Source organism: Ornithodoros turicata, chromosome 7, assembly GCF_037126465.1.
Source record: "Ornithodoros turicata isolate Travis chromosome 7, ASM3712646v1, whole genome shotgun sequence".
In the NCBI taxonomy this organism is placed as follows: Eukaryota; Metazoa; Arthropoda; class Arachnida; order Ixodida; family Argasidae; genus Ornithodoros; species Ornithodoros turicata.
Window position 1 is genome coordinate 56,556,387 of NC_088207.1, and position 16,149 is coordinate 56,572,535.

General features: G+C 44.9%; 2 protein-coding genes across 2 annotated transcripts in view; both read left to right on the forward strand.

Moving 5' to 3' along the window:
* Nucleotides 1–16,149, forward strand: part of LOC135401686 (delta-like protein B) — a 125,198-nt gene that overhangs the window by 45,936 nt on the left and 63,113 nt on the right. The gene's annotated exons all lie outside the window — the stretch shown is intronic.
* Nucleotides 1,818–3,701, forward strand: LOC135400142 (uncharacterized). Its single transcript, XM_064631877.1, has 5 exons — nt 1,818–1,940; nt 2,027–2,233; nt 2,315–2,768; nt 2,851–3,026; nt 3,184–3,701. The coding sequence occupies exons 1-5, from the start codon at nt 1,825–1,827 to the stop codon at nt 3,662–3,664; spliced, it is 1,434 nt and encodes a 477-aa protein (XP_064487947.1). The 5' UTR covers nt 1,818–1,824; the 3' UTR covers nt 3,665–3,701.

Here is a 16,149-nt window from a genome sequence, read left to right on the forward strand (position 1 = left end):
ATATATGTGGCAAAAAAAGGAGTTAAAGTACACCCTTGTTTAAGAGTGTACGCCATCGCCTTTGCGTACGTAAGGGATAGCCAGAGTTGTACGTAACGCGTTACAAGTAACGCGTTACTTGGTAACGAGTTACTTTTTCTGGTAACGAAGTAACGACTTAGATACTTTTAAAAAAACGTAACGAGTAACGTACTTTCGTTACAAAAATTGGTAACTCAGGTAACTCAAGTTACTCGTTACTTTTAAAATTTTCGCCTGATATGAAGTCCTCACTTGAATAACCCTTCTGAAGACTTCTTTCTTTCATTCATGAACACGCACATTCAGCCAACGTAAATAGAGAGGGGATTCCGGAACATACATTGCTTTCTTCATGTTAAGAATGGGAGGCTTTTCAGTTTTTTGCACAATACCACAGAGGTCAGGACATGACCTGAATGAGGTGCTGGCAGGGATTATCTTCTCTTGCGTCACTGAGCACGGTGCTGTTGCGCTTTCGACTCTGTCGGAAAAGAAGGCACACGAGAGATCTGTTCCGAAGACGACTTTATTGTCCGATTAGGAGGTGCGATAGGAGGTGCCTTCTTGAAAATGGACCCAGGGTTTTTCCGTGCGCTGTTCCCGTTTCATTTTAACCTCGTCGAATAGAACAACTCTTCAGATCCGAAACGTTCTCGTCAGCAACATGACCTGCCTTGCAACAGCGTCACCGTGGCCTTCGTTGGACCAAATTTTCACGTTCCACGAGGCAAAAAGCAACGGCAATATAGTGTTTTTGTGCTTGCTTTGTAGACCGAAGACGAAATGTATAAGCACATCCAAGTCATCTTACTCCAACTTGAAAAAGCACGTAATGGTAAGCTTCATTTGATATTTTTGTTCAGCATGCATGCAGAGCGTTGACTGTATACTGCGTTGATTAGTTCTTAATGATAAAACATCGTTTTAACGTAAGTAGGCTAGAGTAATCGAGGCGAATCCGTAAAAAGGTATATCTCGTATAGTTGACGGAAGTTTTCGCAATTTCCTGTGTTTTCACTTGCTCACTTACGAGCTATTTACGATTTCCGAGCTATCAAAAACGCCATCGCTCTAGACCTCGTCTAAGACATGAAGGCTATACATTTCAAAGTCAACGAGCCGAAGACGAAATTGAAGTTCAATCATGTTAAGTTTGGTAGAAGTATTACAAACGACCATACGTGTATATGCACTTGATCCAATCTTATATACACTGGTGGTGCCGCTGGCTATATCAGAGCTGTATGTCCGCCTTCGAGGTGTCATGTTGCTCGGTGCACGGTAGGAATGCGATTAATTTTCACCACCTGGGGTTGTATTAATTGCACGTGTAGCCCGGTAGCTCAGTGGTAAGGTGTTGCATATTCCCGGCATTCGTGAATAGTTTTCGCTACAGTCACTATATATAGTGACTGTAGTTTTCGCCTTAGTGTAACGGGACGCGGCTATAAATAAACCCGCTAAGAAGCATTTGTGCTCTCTCCACACAACAATACGGGAGCTCGGTTACTCACGAAGTTTCATATTTTACAGAGCATGCACGCATCGAAGATGAGTGTATTTGACGCAGCAGTAAATAAAAAGAGAAATGCAAGTGCCGAACCTAAGGACGAATCTCCACTCAAACAGCTGCGCATCGACGAACCTGGTATGGGCCAGCGGAAGATATGTCAAGACAAGATGAACGACCTTGTTGTGGACTTTGTAGTGAATGGAGCGCATACGTTCTCTGTAGTCCAGGAACCATCTTTTGTAAAAATGTTACAATATCTCGCGCCTACGCAGAAGGTTTTGACGAGAAGAATGCTCGTTAAAAAAATTGACGAGAAGTTTCTGGAGATGAAGTGTCGTCTACAAGACACCTTCCAGCACCTGAACTACGTAACTGTTACTGCAGATTGCTGGTCCTCCCACCACAGGTATAGACTCGCCTACAGCATATTGTTTCGTAGTGCACTTGTGTTTCGTTTGGATGATTTTCTAATACGTACTCTATCTATTCTAGGCACTTTCTTGGAGTTACCGCTCTTTGGCTTGAACCAGACAGTCTGGACAGAAAGATTGCGACCTTGGCATGCCGTCGAATGGTCGGCAGCGTCACTTATGACAAACTCGCACTAGAGATGAGCAACATTTTTGAGGAGTATGGCATCCAAGGCAAGGTGACTAAGGTCATCACTGACAACGGGTCCAACTTTATCAAAGCATTCCAGTAAGTTTCTTATCCCATACGCTCGTTCATTGACATCACCACTATGGACACCCATTTCGTTTTTTTTTTTTTTTTTTTCAGATGTTATGGAGGCAATGCTGAAGAAGCTGCAGATGAGCCCGACACATACCACAGAGACCTGTCCTCGCTTTTAGACGGGGAAGACTCCATGGTGTGCCTACCACCGCACCACCGTTGTGCCGCGCACACTTTAAACCTTATCGCAACCACAGATGCTGCACGAGCTAATATGGATCCCGAGTACTCCAAAGCGTCAACAAGTGTCTTCAAGAAATGTTCGGCAATTTGGAATAAGCAAGGACAGTCTGTACGTGCAGCCGATATTGTTAAAAGCTACTGTGGTATCTACTTAACACGACCTGTGGCGACGCGGTGGAACTCTTATCACGAAGCGCTCGAGTGTATTCTTCGATTAGTCAACGAGGGTAAAGACATCAATGGACTGTGCCGAGCCTTGAACGTCCCAGTGTTCCAACGAGGCGATGACTTCAAATTTATTGAAGAATACTGCACAGTAAGTACTCTCTCACAAGTATTTTATTCGTTGCATAGCAATTTCTCACGCCCCGAAATAAGCCGTGTACGTATCCCATTAGGTGATGAGCCCACTGTGTGCTGCACTGGATATTCTCCAGGGGGACAAGTACATATTCCTCGGATATCTCCTTCCGACCATAACAGTATTGATAAGAAGACTAGAATACGAGGGCATGAAGGGGCTCAAATTCTGCAGGCCTTTGGTGACTGCGGTCCTTGATGGGATTCAGAAAAGGTACCTAAGTATATAATGCTGCAATGCAGCCCATTTTGGAAATGATGAACTGTCAAGAAAGGCAGTGCCGCGTTAAACGGATTGTGACGGCTCCCTGCAGGGTATACGCAACACTTCTGATATTAATGTATTAACCGCCGAACGTATATTCTCGCAGGTTTGGCCATCTGATGGAGGACAAAGAGCTCCTCCTCGCTGCAGCCGTCCTTCCCCGTTTTAAACTCTCGTGGTTGAAGGACGTGACTCAGCACGCGGCTGTCATGGATATGCTAAGAAGGGAGATCGCAAATAATTCTGCAGCGAAACCCCGCCACACCCCCGTCGTAGTCACGAGACCTCGTGCTGACGATTTTTTTGCGTTCGGCGACGCAGTAAGTGCCTCAGAATCCACAGCATGTACGGAAGACGACGAGCTCACGGAGTACCTGCGGATTCCTGAGGATTACGACATTTCGAAGATGAAAACTGATTTTCCTCGTGTACAGGGGCTCTTCCTGCGAGTAAATACCGCGGTGCCCTCAAGCGCATCAGTTGAACGGCTGTTCAGCACAGCGGCAGATGTGTTCACAAGAAAGCGCACAAAGCTCACGGATGTCAACTTTGAAAAACAATTGCTACTAAAATGCAACGCAACCTGATACAATGCAGAAAATAAAATGTGCGTGTTTTTATGTAGTCTGATTTCGAGCCGTCACTGTAACGGAAAAGTAACGTGAACGTAACTCGCTACTTCCAAGTAACGGGAACGAGTTCCTTTTAGTTCCTCAGTAACGGGTAACGTATTTAGTTACTTTTTTTGTCATGTAACGAGTAACGATAATCAGTTACATTTTTTCGGTAACGTGTACAAGTCTGGGGATAGCGCACGCCCATAAGAGAGAGAGAGATTCGCGGTGCGCAAAACGACCAACGCTATCCCTTACGTACGCAAAGGGGATAGCGTGAGATTAGCTGTGTGGCCTTTTGTGACGGGCAGTGGTGCAAAAAAAAAAAAAGAAAAAAAGTGGCGCAAAGCAGCAGACAGGCAGTTTATGACCAGACTTGTGCCCGTTACCCGAAAAAAGTAATTGATTACCATTACCGTTACTTGTACGGAAAAAGTAATTGATTACCGTTACCAATTACAGGACTTCAAATGTAATTGAGTAACGAGTAGAAAAGTAACGCGTTACTCCGGTCGTTACTCTGCATTCACGCAAATTATACCCGTCTTTGGCTGCCTCAGCAAAAAGAAAAAGAAGAAGGAAAAAGGAAAGTTCAACAGTGAAACAGCTGAAATAACCCAAAAATATGTACGTCTACTGTAGTTATCGCCCGGGAAGACGTTGACCCGATTGTGGAAGATCATGCGTGGAACTTCCCCATGACGCACTAAACCTCCAAAGCTACCACAAAGGTACCACCACACTGGTGTAGGAACAGATTAGGGGGAGAGACCCTGAAATTCCAGAACAAAGGCTGACGGCACGAAGATCTTGACATGGGGCAGAACATCTAAAAGATGAGTTAGTCTCTGCCGGGAAAGTAATCAATTACTGAGTAATCGATTACTCAGAAAAGTAATTGATTACTCGAAAAATTACTTTGACTTTAAAGTAACTGATTACTCGAAAACTTACTCAAAAAAGTAATTGATTACAAGTAACGCAATTACTAGTAACGCGTTACGCACAAGTCTGGTTTATGTTGACCGCATACTTTAATCGCTTGTTGCTTGTAAGTCCAACGCTACAAGATAGAGATGTGACAGAGAACGGTTAATATTTTTAATTTGATAACAAAATTTAGGTAAAATCAAGGTAAAACGGCTTGGGGCGACGTCTGGTGGCAAATAATCCCAAATTCGTCAAGCAACAGTGATCTATGTTCCCTGTACTGACTTGCTGGTCTTGATGGCTACGTAGCCGACTTCTTCCGTTTTAGACCCAGTGTTGTCCGCATGCAATGTAGTTTTGCCACCGAGAAATGTGTAGTTGGTGACCCAGTTCGACACAGTGTTGCCCGTCATTTGCAATTTTAATTTTCTAAAAAAAAACTATGAGGGCGATTGTGACGAAAATTGTGACGTAAGAGTACTGAGGCTATCGTTAATAGATAAAAATCTTCTGAGATTGCACCCCTACTGCACTCTTAGAAATGAACTTCACCGCATAGCACGCTCCTAGCCAACCATCATCTCGAATGATATCGTTATCTGCCCTGATTTGTTGAAAACTGGAGGCGTACACCTTTTTTTGTGACAATTATGAACAGCATAAGTGTCACAAAAAAGGCGTACGCCTCCCGTTTTCAACAAATCAGGGCAGGTAACGATATCATTCGAGATGATGGTTGGCTAGGAGCGTGCTATGCGGTGAAGTTCATTTTTAAGAGTGTGCTTTGCGGTACATTTAAGTTAATTTACTCTGAAGCGACGCTTGCCCAATGCAACTTCTGATGAGAAGTCTTCCCGACGTAGAACTACGTCTTTCTTTGCGGTACGTATGGGCTGGGGTGTGTCATGTCTATGGCCAGACCGCGTCACCAAATTTGTAGCCCTTTTAAACGCTCATAACTTCAGAACTATGCAAGTTTCCGCAATGAGCGAAGTAACGTTGTACAGATAACAGATAAAAGTTTCCCGTGATAATGCACGCGACATTGGCAATCGTGTTGGAGAGGGGGGTATGTTGCGCAATTGTCAAAATAAAGTGACACGATTCGTCTTCACGAGCTCTAAACGTACGGATATATAGCATAAAAAAAGTTTTTCATTTAGTCGTACAAAGTTATACAGGAAATAGTCCGTAAAAGAGATGTTCAGAAATGTTCTGACAATGTCGGCATTTATAGGATGAAAATACGACGATGATGATGATGATGACGATGATGATTGAAAGAAAAAAATGAGGATTGTAGCCCTCATCACGAGGGCCGGCTACCCCAGATCACCACGATCAACATCAGATACGATCAACATCAAAGAGGAAAGAGAAGACTGTTAAGAATGGTGTCACTAATTACTACAGAACGCTCTATAGGCTTTATAGACATCGAAAGAAAAAAAAAAGGCTAACAGCGACCTTATACCTGACCGAGGCCACCTGGGGTTACTGCTACGAAACGACACAAAATGACTTCAACTGTCACAGTTAGCATATGTTCGCAGATCTACGTCACATCTCCCAGCGGCTGTGACCACGCGCACAACCACCACTTTTTGTATCAGCACCATACCTCGGCAAAACTCACTCATGAGCATGCTCACTCATGCTCAATGTTGCGAATGAGCTGAGCGCGATATCAGTGAGCAGCATGAGTGAGCAAACAGGGAGCTGAGCAGTCGACGAGTGAGCATGCGTGAGCGAAACGAAATGCGTGAACGGGGAGTGAGTAAGCATGAGCGAGCGAGCGGAGAGCTGAGCAGGGAGTAAGTGAGCATGAGTGAGCAAACGTATAGAGCTGAGCTCGGAGTGAGTGAGCATGAGTGTCGACCTCTGGTCAGCACAGCGAAAGCAACTGCACTCTTAAAAATGAACTTCACCGCATAGCACGCTCCTAGCCAACCATTATCTCGAATGATATCGTTATCTGCCCTGATTTGTTGAAAACGGGGGGCGTACGCCTTTTCTGTGACAATTATGAACAGCATAAGTGTCACAGAAATGGCGTACGCCCCCCGTTTTCAACAAATCAGGGCAGATAACGATATCATTCGAGATAATGGTTGGCTAGGAGCGTGCTATGAGGTGAAAATATTTTTTAAGAGTGTGGGACAATACAGACATAGATAGATGCTGGGAAGATAGTCAGGAACCCGCGGGAGAGGAGAGGCGCTAGCACGCGTCCAGGGCCGACTTCAGGAGGAGCTGTACCGACAACCGTCTGAATAGTCTGCAGGAAATACTCGCATCCGATCCAAACTCCGCGCTCTCTGACACAATATTCTTTATTGTTTATTTTTTCCCTCCGCTTCTGCATGAATACCGCGGTTTACTTCGGGGAGACCCATATGAACACAGTGTCGGAAATCCACTGTTGGAAGCCCTTCCCCTCAAGGGGAGACTTCAAGGCCGAGTTCGATTGACCCACAGTTCCACTGCTGTTATTCTCTGGGTAAAGTAGCAAACATCGGGTCTGCTTCCTATGCCGGATCTCCCCCTTCAGTTCTTAACCTAGAACCCAGGGACCCTTTTGTGAACCCAACTGTCGCGTCCGGTGCTTGCGTTGTTTGGGGTCGCCTCGGTAAACCAGGCGCGTGGCCGGATGAATGTCATGTAACAGAGTTACGTAAGAAGTATATAATGTGGAGAAAGGATGTTCTTTTTTGGCAGCCAAGACGGATGACGTATTATTTATAAGACGCGTTTTTTGTGTTACACTCTAAGAAAAAAATGAGTAAAACGGGGAGTAATTGCAGCTTCTACTCCCCTAGTCTGCAATTACTCCCCATTTTAGTCCCTTAACCCAACATTTAGTCCCGACATTTACTCCCCAGGACTGCAAATTGTCACTAAACTTCGCGAATGGTCTCCTGAATGCAACAGTCTACGTAAATATGTGCCCTCGGTCAATTTGAACGACATAAGGCTGTATAACTCAGACAACGTAGCAATTTTCCAGCCACACAGAGTAAGAAACAGTTAGCGCATCTTTCTTCGCAAATTGTGCCCTAGTATGGCGCACGATTTTATATCACTCGATATATCACGGTTGACGGATTGCTTCGAAGTATTTCCATGCATGCGCACCAATTATGTACCTGGAACTCTTACAACAGCGCGTGAAATGCGGTCTCCACTCTGTGACATTCATTTACTCCCGTGCATTTACTCCCGAAAGGGACTATTTTTTGTGGCAATGCAATTACTCCCCAAAAGGAGTAAAAGTACTCCTTTTTTTCTTAGAGTGTAGATGATCTTGGAAAGTATCGAAGCGAACATTAAGAATTATGTAAGGAGTGTTTCATGCAAGAGTAGGACAGTATCATGGGGGAGGGTATACAGAACCTATAATTTGCGTAGAGTTTATGCGCGCTTTAGCTTATCGTGTCATCGTTACTTTTCCTTATTCATTAAATTATTGTTGTTGATATCTTATTCAAATCCTGTTTGTTCAGCTTGTCGTGCTTGCTGTCAGGAACTATGGCTTTCTGGTAGGTCTATATCCCCTTCCCCTTGAAGGGATTGAGATTCCATGCGTTCCTCTCTAACCCGACACGTCCGTAATAGTACGTAATACGTGATAGTATACGTAATGAACAGAGGTTGCATTATAAGAGAATATGCTCTTCGGTAAAGGGCGCTTTTAGAGCGGTGTTTTGTGACGCAGATTGATCATGTAGCGTGATCGATGCGAAGCCAGTTTAGTTCCATATAAGAGGTGATGTACCTATGTAGCAAGCGGTAGAGAGCTCATGGTGATGACGACCTGAACATCTCTAATACATTATAAGGATTGAAGAAGAAACAGAAAACTATATAGGAAGCACGATGTCCCACGGTGAAGTAATAAAATGGTAACGGTATAGTGTGTATTTACACGTATAAGGGTGAAGATTGATGCTTCGCAAGCTCCCTTAAAATATGCGGTGCTGCAGTATTCTGACTGTGTTCTTCTTTCACTGAACGTACAGAGTTTTATGATTCGTTGATAATAGTCGTGATTATTTTTTTTTAAATTCATTTGCGACGGACTCCAGTGCTCCTATGTCCTGAGCCGTTGAATGGTTGGTTGCCATAAGCCGTGATACAGGATTTCCAACGAGAGTTCTAATGAAGAAATTGTTGAAAATCAGTGCAGAGCTCAAAACTATGATTTTCAACAATTTCTTCATTAGAACTCTCGTTGGAAATCCTGTATCACGGCTTATGGCAACCAACTATGAATCGTTCTTGAGGGCTACAATCTCCTTTTTTTTTTCAATCATCATCATAATCATCATCATGGATCGTTCTCCTAAACGAAACCCAATGTGAAGACGGTACGTTTGAGAGGATATTTTCGTTTTTCACGACGTCGTCAACGTTGTCTATAGGAATTACATTTTAAAGATGAAAAAGCCTTTTCTCTTCCAGTATACCGATTTGCATTCAAATGTTCCCGTTTAAAAAGCCTCTTCGCCAAATTAAATTGTTATTGCAGCTACTTGCACGTCGCATGATCTTATAATCTGAAATTATATAGTCTTCACTCCTTTTTATAGAGTCTGTTTACTCCTTAAGGAGAGTAAACGTTGAAGAAAGAACAGGCGTAAGTGGTACATTTCCTCTGCGTTGTTTTATATAGGAGCCCCCCCCCCCCCCCTTTTATGTATACGCTAGAGCTGAACCAGACACACAAAAGTATTGCGTCAGATGGGTTCAATGCATCTGCGAATACGCGGTATATTATACCGACAACTATTTCTGTGCCTTACAATCTCCTATAAGCAAACAACGACGCTTCCGAACGCGACCTTATATACATCGTTCGACCACATTTTGTTTATGCTGTCCATTCTGTCAGTATATACGTGTTCTAGGCTTTGCCTATATACTGAAACACTTACGGTACAGTATACGAACATATGGTACGCCTTTCTATAGGGACAGTCTAAAACAGTTGGACCGCCTTTTTCTTTGCACCTTCCGCTTTTCCGAAACACCGAACTCTCAAAGCAGACGACAGTAAATGGGTGGTTTCTGCTTCCGAAAAAGCAGCAGTTGCCAACCCATTTTTCTGGCACGGGCCAACTGTCCGCTTTTCTTCGCTCGCCGTTCCAGGTGGCGCCGAGTGACCTACCAGCTGCCATCTTTAAAAAGACAGACGTCGTCAATGGGGCCGTGTCCTTGAGAGGTCTTCCCGTATGTAAGCCTTCCACGGCTTCCTGTAAACAGTGTTGTGCGGCCCAAAGGGGGCACGCGTCGCGTGGCGTGGGTGGGTGGGTCAGGCTCGGCGTAATTTATGACGATTGTGCACAGTGTATTGTGCAGTAAAAAGATAACGTAAACGTACTTGATGGGTTTTCGTATCGGGTATAACGGTGCCATTGGGGGTCGAAAAAGGGGTCTATAGGGGAAGATGCGAAATAGTACGCAATCTTTTTGCCCCGCTCATGCGATTTTTGTGGTAGTTTCGGTACGTTGGTGTTGTGGAAGCAGTCGCAGCTGTTTTCACACATGCGCTGCACTGCTGTGTAAATAGGAACGTAAACTGTGAGGTAACGTTTCCCGCCATTGTGATTTCCTCTACATACTGCTAACTCTGCATGGAAGGTCCTGGCGATGTCATTTCCCCTTGCATTGCTTTGTCCAATGATGCATCTTTGATTTACGTATTTTCGTTCTGTGTTTTCATCACGAAGCAGTTGGCGCCATCTATGTGTGCTTTCATGTGCTCGCAAATGGAGACATCACAAAGAAATGCTGTTAAGAGTGTTTTCACCTGCTGTTATGGGGTCAATAGAGCTCCTTAATGAACGGCGCTATGTGATTCTTGGAGCGGAGCCAGAGTCCTTATTAACAAGCGCCATCGGTTTGTTAAAAAAATAAATAAAAACAGCAGTTTCCGGTGCTGCTGATGATCAATTTGATGTCAATTAGTGGATGTCAATATAAACGACGCTGCAGGGCGCGGCGCGCCCTGTCGTTAGGAGGCGCGCTCGTTTGGAACTAAACGTCCAATCGAAATTCACGCGGCCTGTACTACATACTACTATAGCAGGTACGCCCAGCGTAATACGTATTAATTCGAACGTGTGTCTCACCTTGTTAATGTTGGTTATTTGCACCACTGAGATTGTCAGGGGGGACGGTTTGAGAGTTCGTTAGCGTGGAGCTGTGACGACGTTGGGAACGAGGTTATAGTGGTGCGTCTCACCGTTGTCAGACTGCTGAAAAAAAGCCGCAAAACGCTAAAATTTCCTTTTGCGTCTGTGTTTATCACCGAGCAGTGGCGTAGCCAGAGAGGAGGGTTTTGGCTTTGGGAGTTCAACCCCCCAACCCCCGAACTCGTAACTTTGGTAGTGCATATGGGAAAGGGAAAAGGATGTGAAAATCCTCATCCCCATGTAAAATTCCTATAGGACCTCTTCGAAAACATATTTCTGGTTATGCTACTGTAACCGAGTGATGTGACATAGTTCAAGTGACGGCGTCATTAAGGTAGCAACTTCTCTCCATTTTGCATTTGTACACTTTTATTTTAAAAATTGTTCAAACACCAGGGGACCACATATTTACTCGACGTCAAAACAGTTAAAAAAACAGGTAATTGTCGTTTCGGAACCTATGTAAGCGCCATCATCAGAAAGAACGCGACAACAACCAATCAAAGCTATTTATGAACCAGGGGGGCGCAGCAGCGTAACTTTTATTTCCATGTCTTTGACTTTTATAAAATCACTTCGGATAATTATCGAAAATAAAGAGAGGCAGGCGTAGAAAACCTATAGAAATTTCACGCAAAATGCGAACGATACCAAAAACTCTGCTCAATTTGTAGCAGTCGTCGTTCTTTGCAGAATTGTCTGTGGAATTCACCTTATTCATGGTTCCTGTCGGTTCACCCGATTCACCGAAAGTTCACCCGAGAAAGACGAAATTCTTATGCCTACGTAACATTGAAACCGAAACCTAAACATGAACGGAGGAATTTTCGTTTTCGCCGTACTTGCGACGTCTTTACTGGTGACGTCAGAGGACGTGCTTTTCGCAGCTTGCCGGTGCGCCATACCCCTGACGTCACGCGCAAGCGTTTTCTATCGATGGGCACAACGTCTGTTTTAGAAAGCACCCTGAATCCTGGGTACAAAACATCTGAATGTTGTCCTTAGCAAACGTAGAAACGTTGAAGCGAAAATCCTGGTGACCCCCCCATCAAATCTCTTTGTGTGACGCCACTAGTCATCAGTCGTTCGTCCTCTAATTGAATTAGAAATTGATTACCCGTCATCCTATCTGACATTGTTTGTGAACAAAAAAAAAAACAGAAAGAAAGAAAGAAGCCGCTGATTTTGGAAAAGGTCCTTCCAGCTAACAACGGGATCTTCCTGCCGCAAGCTTTGCTCACGTGTTGCAGATGCAAGGACAGTGAGATGTATGTTGTATCTATTACCTGCCAGGCTTTGGTTTTCCTCCCAGAGACATAGAGAAAAAAAAGAAAAAATAACAAGAAGGAGAGCAGGTGATTCGAACATCTTGTAAAGGGAGCAACTTTTATTACGAGAACATTAAAAACCGATACACAAGCGCTTCATTTGGAAGCTGGCACGCGATTGGTTTATTTCCAAAGCAGATCACGTAAGATGGCAGCCATGCGGATTTTATGACGCAACAGGCACATTCTAGTGAACCAGAAAGCAGATGGAAGCACGACGCCATCTTTGCGCGCTGTTGCGCGTATCGCCGTCGAGAGGGCGCTACTTCCGAACTCCGCGTCCGCGACTGTTCGCGTCGGGCAGGTCGGCAGGTGGATGGAGATTGGTTAAAGCGCTTGTTAGTAGCTTCCGGTGCATGGCCAGTGGTCCCTGACTAGTGGACTTCAGGGGAAAGACAAAAGGTCCGTTATGAATGGGAGGCTCGTGTACCTCAAAGTGACAAGAAAGCTGCTGTTCATTAAGAACACAAGAAAAAAAGAGCAGTAGGAATGTGCCCACGCAGTAAGCAGACGTCATTTCTGGAAAGTAATCGCCAGTCCCACTGAGAACGCCAATGTTGTTGGATGGGGCGTGGCCTTCTGGCGGTTTGCTACGGCTTCCAGTTTCGGATTTATGCGTTGAAGCTTGCGGCCTTGCAATTACAACCGCGAATAAATTTTTAGGACTGAAATATTTCTCTCTGGTGGGGTCATTTTCTTATCTGGTACCTTATCACCCTCTCCGTAGGTACTGATAGAAGTCAGTGTGTCATGGGTCCGCTCACTCTGTTCGGATATATGCAGTTTCCTTTTATTTGCTTTTTTTGTTGTTGTTTCACGTGCTCCCGAAAAGCATCGGTACCTTTCGCGGTTTTCTCAGCATCCAACTACACATTCGTTGGGAGAATAAACATTAGTGTGCATCACTGCGGAGTTTACTTCTACCTGTAATAAAATAGCAAAATAAGATTGTTTTCAATTTCGAATCCTTTAAATTCTCCTTTGATATTTGGCACTTTTCACGTCGCTCCCTCATCCACAAGTCTATACGCGAGCCAGCCACGCGCTCTCTTGATCCCCTGACGTCTTCAGACGAAATTTACTAGGCCAGTTTCGGATTCCCTCCACATCGCCTCATTCTTACATCACCTATTAAAAAGTGGACTTCCAAAAACGGTCCGGAAGCTGGACACAAAAGAAAGCCACCAGCAGGCACGCGACCCTGACACTGCGCTCCACATATTGAGCCACAAGTCCACTGGTTTCGGGCACGCGCCTCAGATTCCCATTGTCCGGCGTGACGCTCAGCCACCGGCATCCACGCGCAGTGGCTTCGGGATGGCAGCTGTACGCCAGGCCATCTGCGGCCCGTTCTCTTTTTCCGGGCGTCTTGAAGGAACAGCCAGTCCCTCCTGGGCATCTGCTCCACTCCAGTCAGTGCCAGCTGGTTTCTGCTTCGCTCGAAGCAGCTGTCTTCTGCTTAGTTGAAGCTCGCTCGCTCGCTCGCTGCTGCCGGATGGCGCTGGTGTCTCTTTGTGGGTGGATGCGGCTACAAGGTGGAATTCTGTCGCGCTAGTTGATAGTGTTGCGGGTGGGGTCGTGATGGTGTGTGGAGGTGGAAGAAATTAGAACGGCGGTTCGTAGCGGCATGGAGGTCCAATTTTTTGACGCGTGTAATCTCTGTTGCGAATTTCTCCGAGTTAAGCATATATACGCGCCTGTGATCAGTGACGTGTTTTCGGGATTTGTATGGTTTCTTTCCAGATTATTATTCTTTTTTTTTACAAAATCTTGAGAAGCTCGGCGGCCATCAAGAAAACGTCAGGTGCTATGGGAGGCAGGGCCCGCGAGAGAGATTACGGGCCCCGGGGATGATTCCGGATAAGTACTGCACGGGCCCCTTTGCTCACGTCTCCTGGTGCTAGCAACTGTAGGGCCTTGGGTCGGGCGGGCCCCTGAAGAGGCACGGGCCCCTGGGCTGCCCACCCTCTCTCACTGGCCCTGATGGGAGGTGCATGATTGTCGTCGATATTAGCGGATTGTGACGTGCCTAAACAACTATAGTACCATGCCTCTAGGGAGCTGGTGTCCTCGGTCAGGTGCGAACCCGTAACCTTTCGAAGTGGCACGTTATCAACTGATCCATTGATGTAAGGCGAGGTGGTGCATAATCGTACAGTGGAACTCACGCTGAGTAAATCGCAGCGAGTACAGCATCATGACAACAAACTATCCTATAACTACTGTGACTATCAGTACAGGTACACCACAACCAACGCTGACGTGAAAGACACAAATAACTAGAGACAGTACGTCAAGAACGCGTACGTGACTGAGGCTGGATATCAAAGCAAAAACGCACACACAAAAAAAGAAAAAAGAAGACGAAGTGTTTCGAGGCAGGTTACACTTCACCTATGGCAGCTGCACTTGCTGCGACAGAGGGCTTCTTTCTTTCTGGTAATGACAAATCGACCTCCCGACCAGCGAAGGTCTTTTCACGAGCACATTTTTTTTTATCTAACAGAAAAAAAAAATCTCTTTAATCGACACTCCTTCATTCGGCAGTTGAAAACTTTATCGCACCCACCGCAGACGGAACCATGAACTTTCTTATTCTCTCTCTCTTTTTTTTTTTTTCATTGTAAATCTGTGTAGTATATAGAGAGCAGCTCCGCCAGGAGACGTTATGCCTAAGCACCCCTATCCTTCATTCATTCATTCCATCTGCCTCCAGGGGTTTTGGCTTCCTCTCTTAATGTCTGCAATGAGACTTTAAACTTCTGCCACTGGGCTAAAAAAAAAAAAAAAAAAAACACGAAAAGAAGTGCACACATGACCCGTGAGCGTGCGGGGAAGTGAGCCGAGGTGCAGGCAGGATCTGCTCTAGGCATCTTCTGCATCCGACGCCTCCCCGGAAGTGTGTAAGACGGACGACCACCGGAAACAGACTGTCTTCTGCGACGTATAGCACATGTTGACAGACGTCGCGTCCGATCGCCCGCCGTCGCCGGTGGATTCTGGCTCCCGTCGATGCTTCCCTTTTGTTTTTTACGCAAAAAAAATAAAGAAAAATAATAAAAACAACCGATTATTTTGAGAAAAATTAATTTAATTTTTTTGTTTTACCTGCCCGTTATTACAATGTAACCGCTCCGGCATAATGAAATTTAGAGAAGACGACTATACCGCCGGCAAAGTCTTGGGTGTGCAGCGATGAATTTTTGCATATACAGACAACCTCCTTTATAGCGAACACCTTTTTAACGAAAATACCACTACAGCAAATTTTTTTGCGGTCCCGCTGGAGCCCTATAGGTCCAAATGGACATCCTTTTTAACGAAAATACCTTTACTGCAAATTTTTTTTGCCGTCCCCTGAGTTTCGTTGTGAAGGAGTTTCACTGTACAAGTAACTCGACTGATATGGTCGCTGCATTGCTTCGTTTAGAACTATGACCACGAAACAATTTTGTTGTATAACGACGCTTTCAAACACCAGCACTTGTCGCTCATATGAGGTGATTACGAGAGGCTTAATTATAGTTAGAGGCTAAAAATTAGAGTTATCGGCGATAACAAAAAAAAAAAAAAAAGAAAGGACCAAATGATTTCGTTTGTACCTGAAAGTTTTAAATTTAAATTTTCTAAAACATATGAACGCAATGGGGACTAAAATTGTGACGTAAGAAAAACTAAGTGTTCAGGCTATCCAATAATAGATAGATGTTCTGAGATTGCAGCTCTACTGCTTTACAGTATACTTTACACGCTCATACTTTTTAGAAAATTAAAGTTGAATACTACGGGCAACACTGTGTGGAAGTCGCCATCAACTGCGTACTGCTCGTCAAGTACGGCGGCGAAGCTACACGCGCATGCGCATTACACAGTGTCTAAAACAGCCGGCTGCGAAGCCGGCTACGTAGTCATCATGAGCAGCAAGCCAGTCGGGAACATAGATCAGTGTTGCTCGACAAATTTGGGATTATTTCTCACCAGACGTCGTCCCGAGCCATTTTTTACT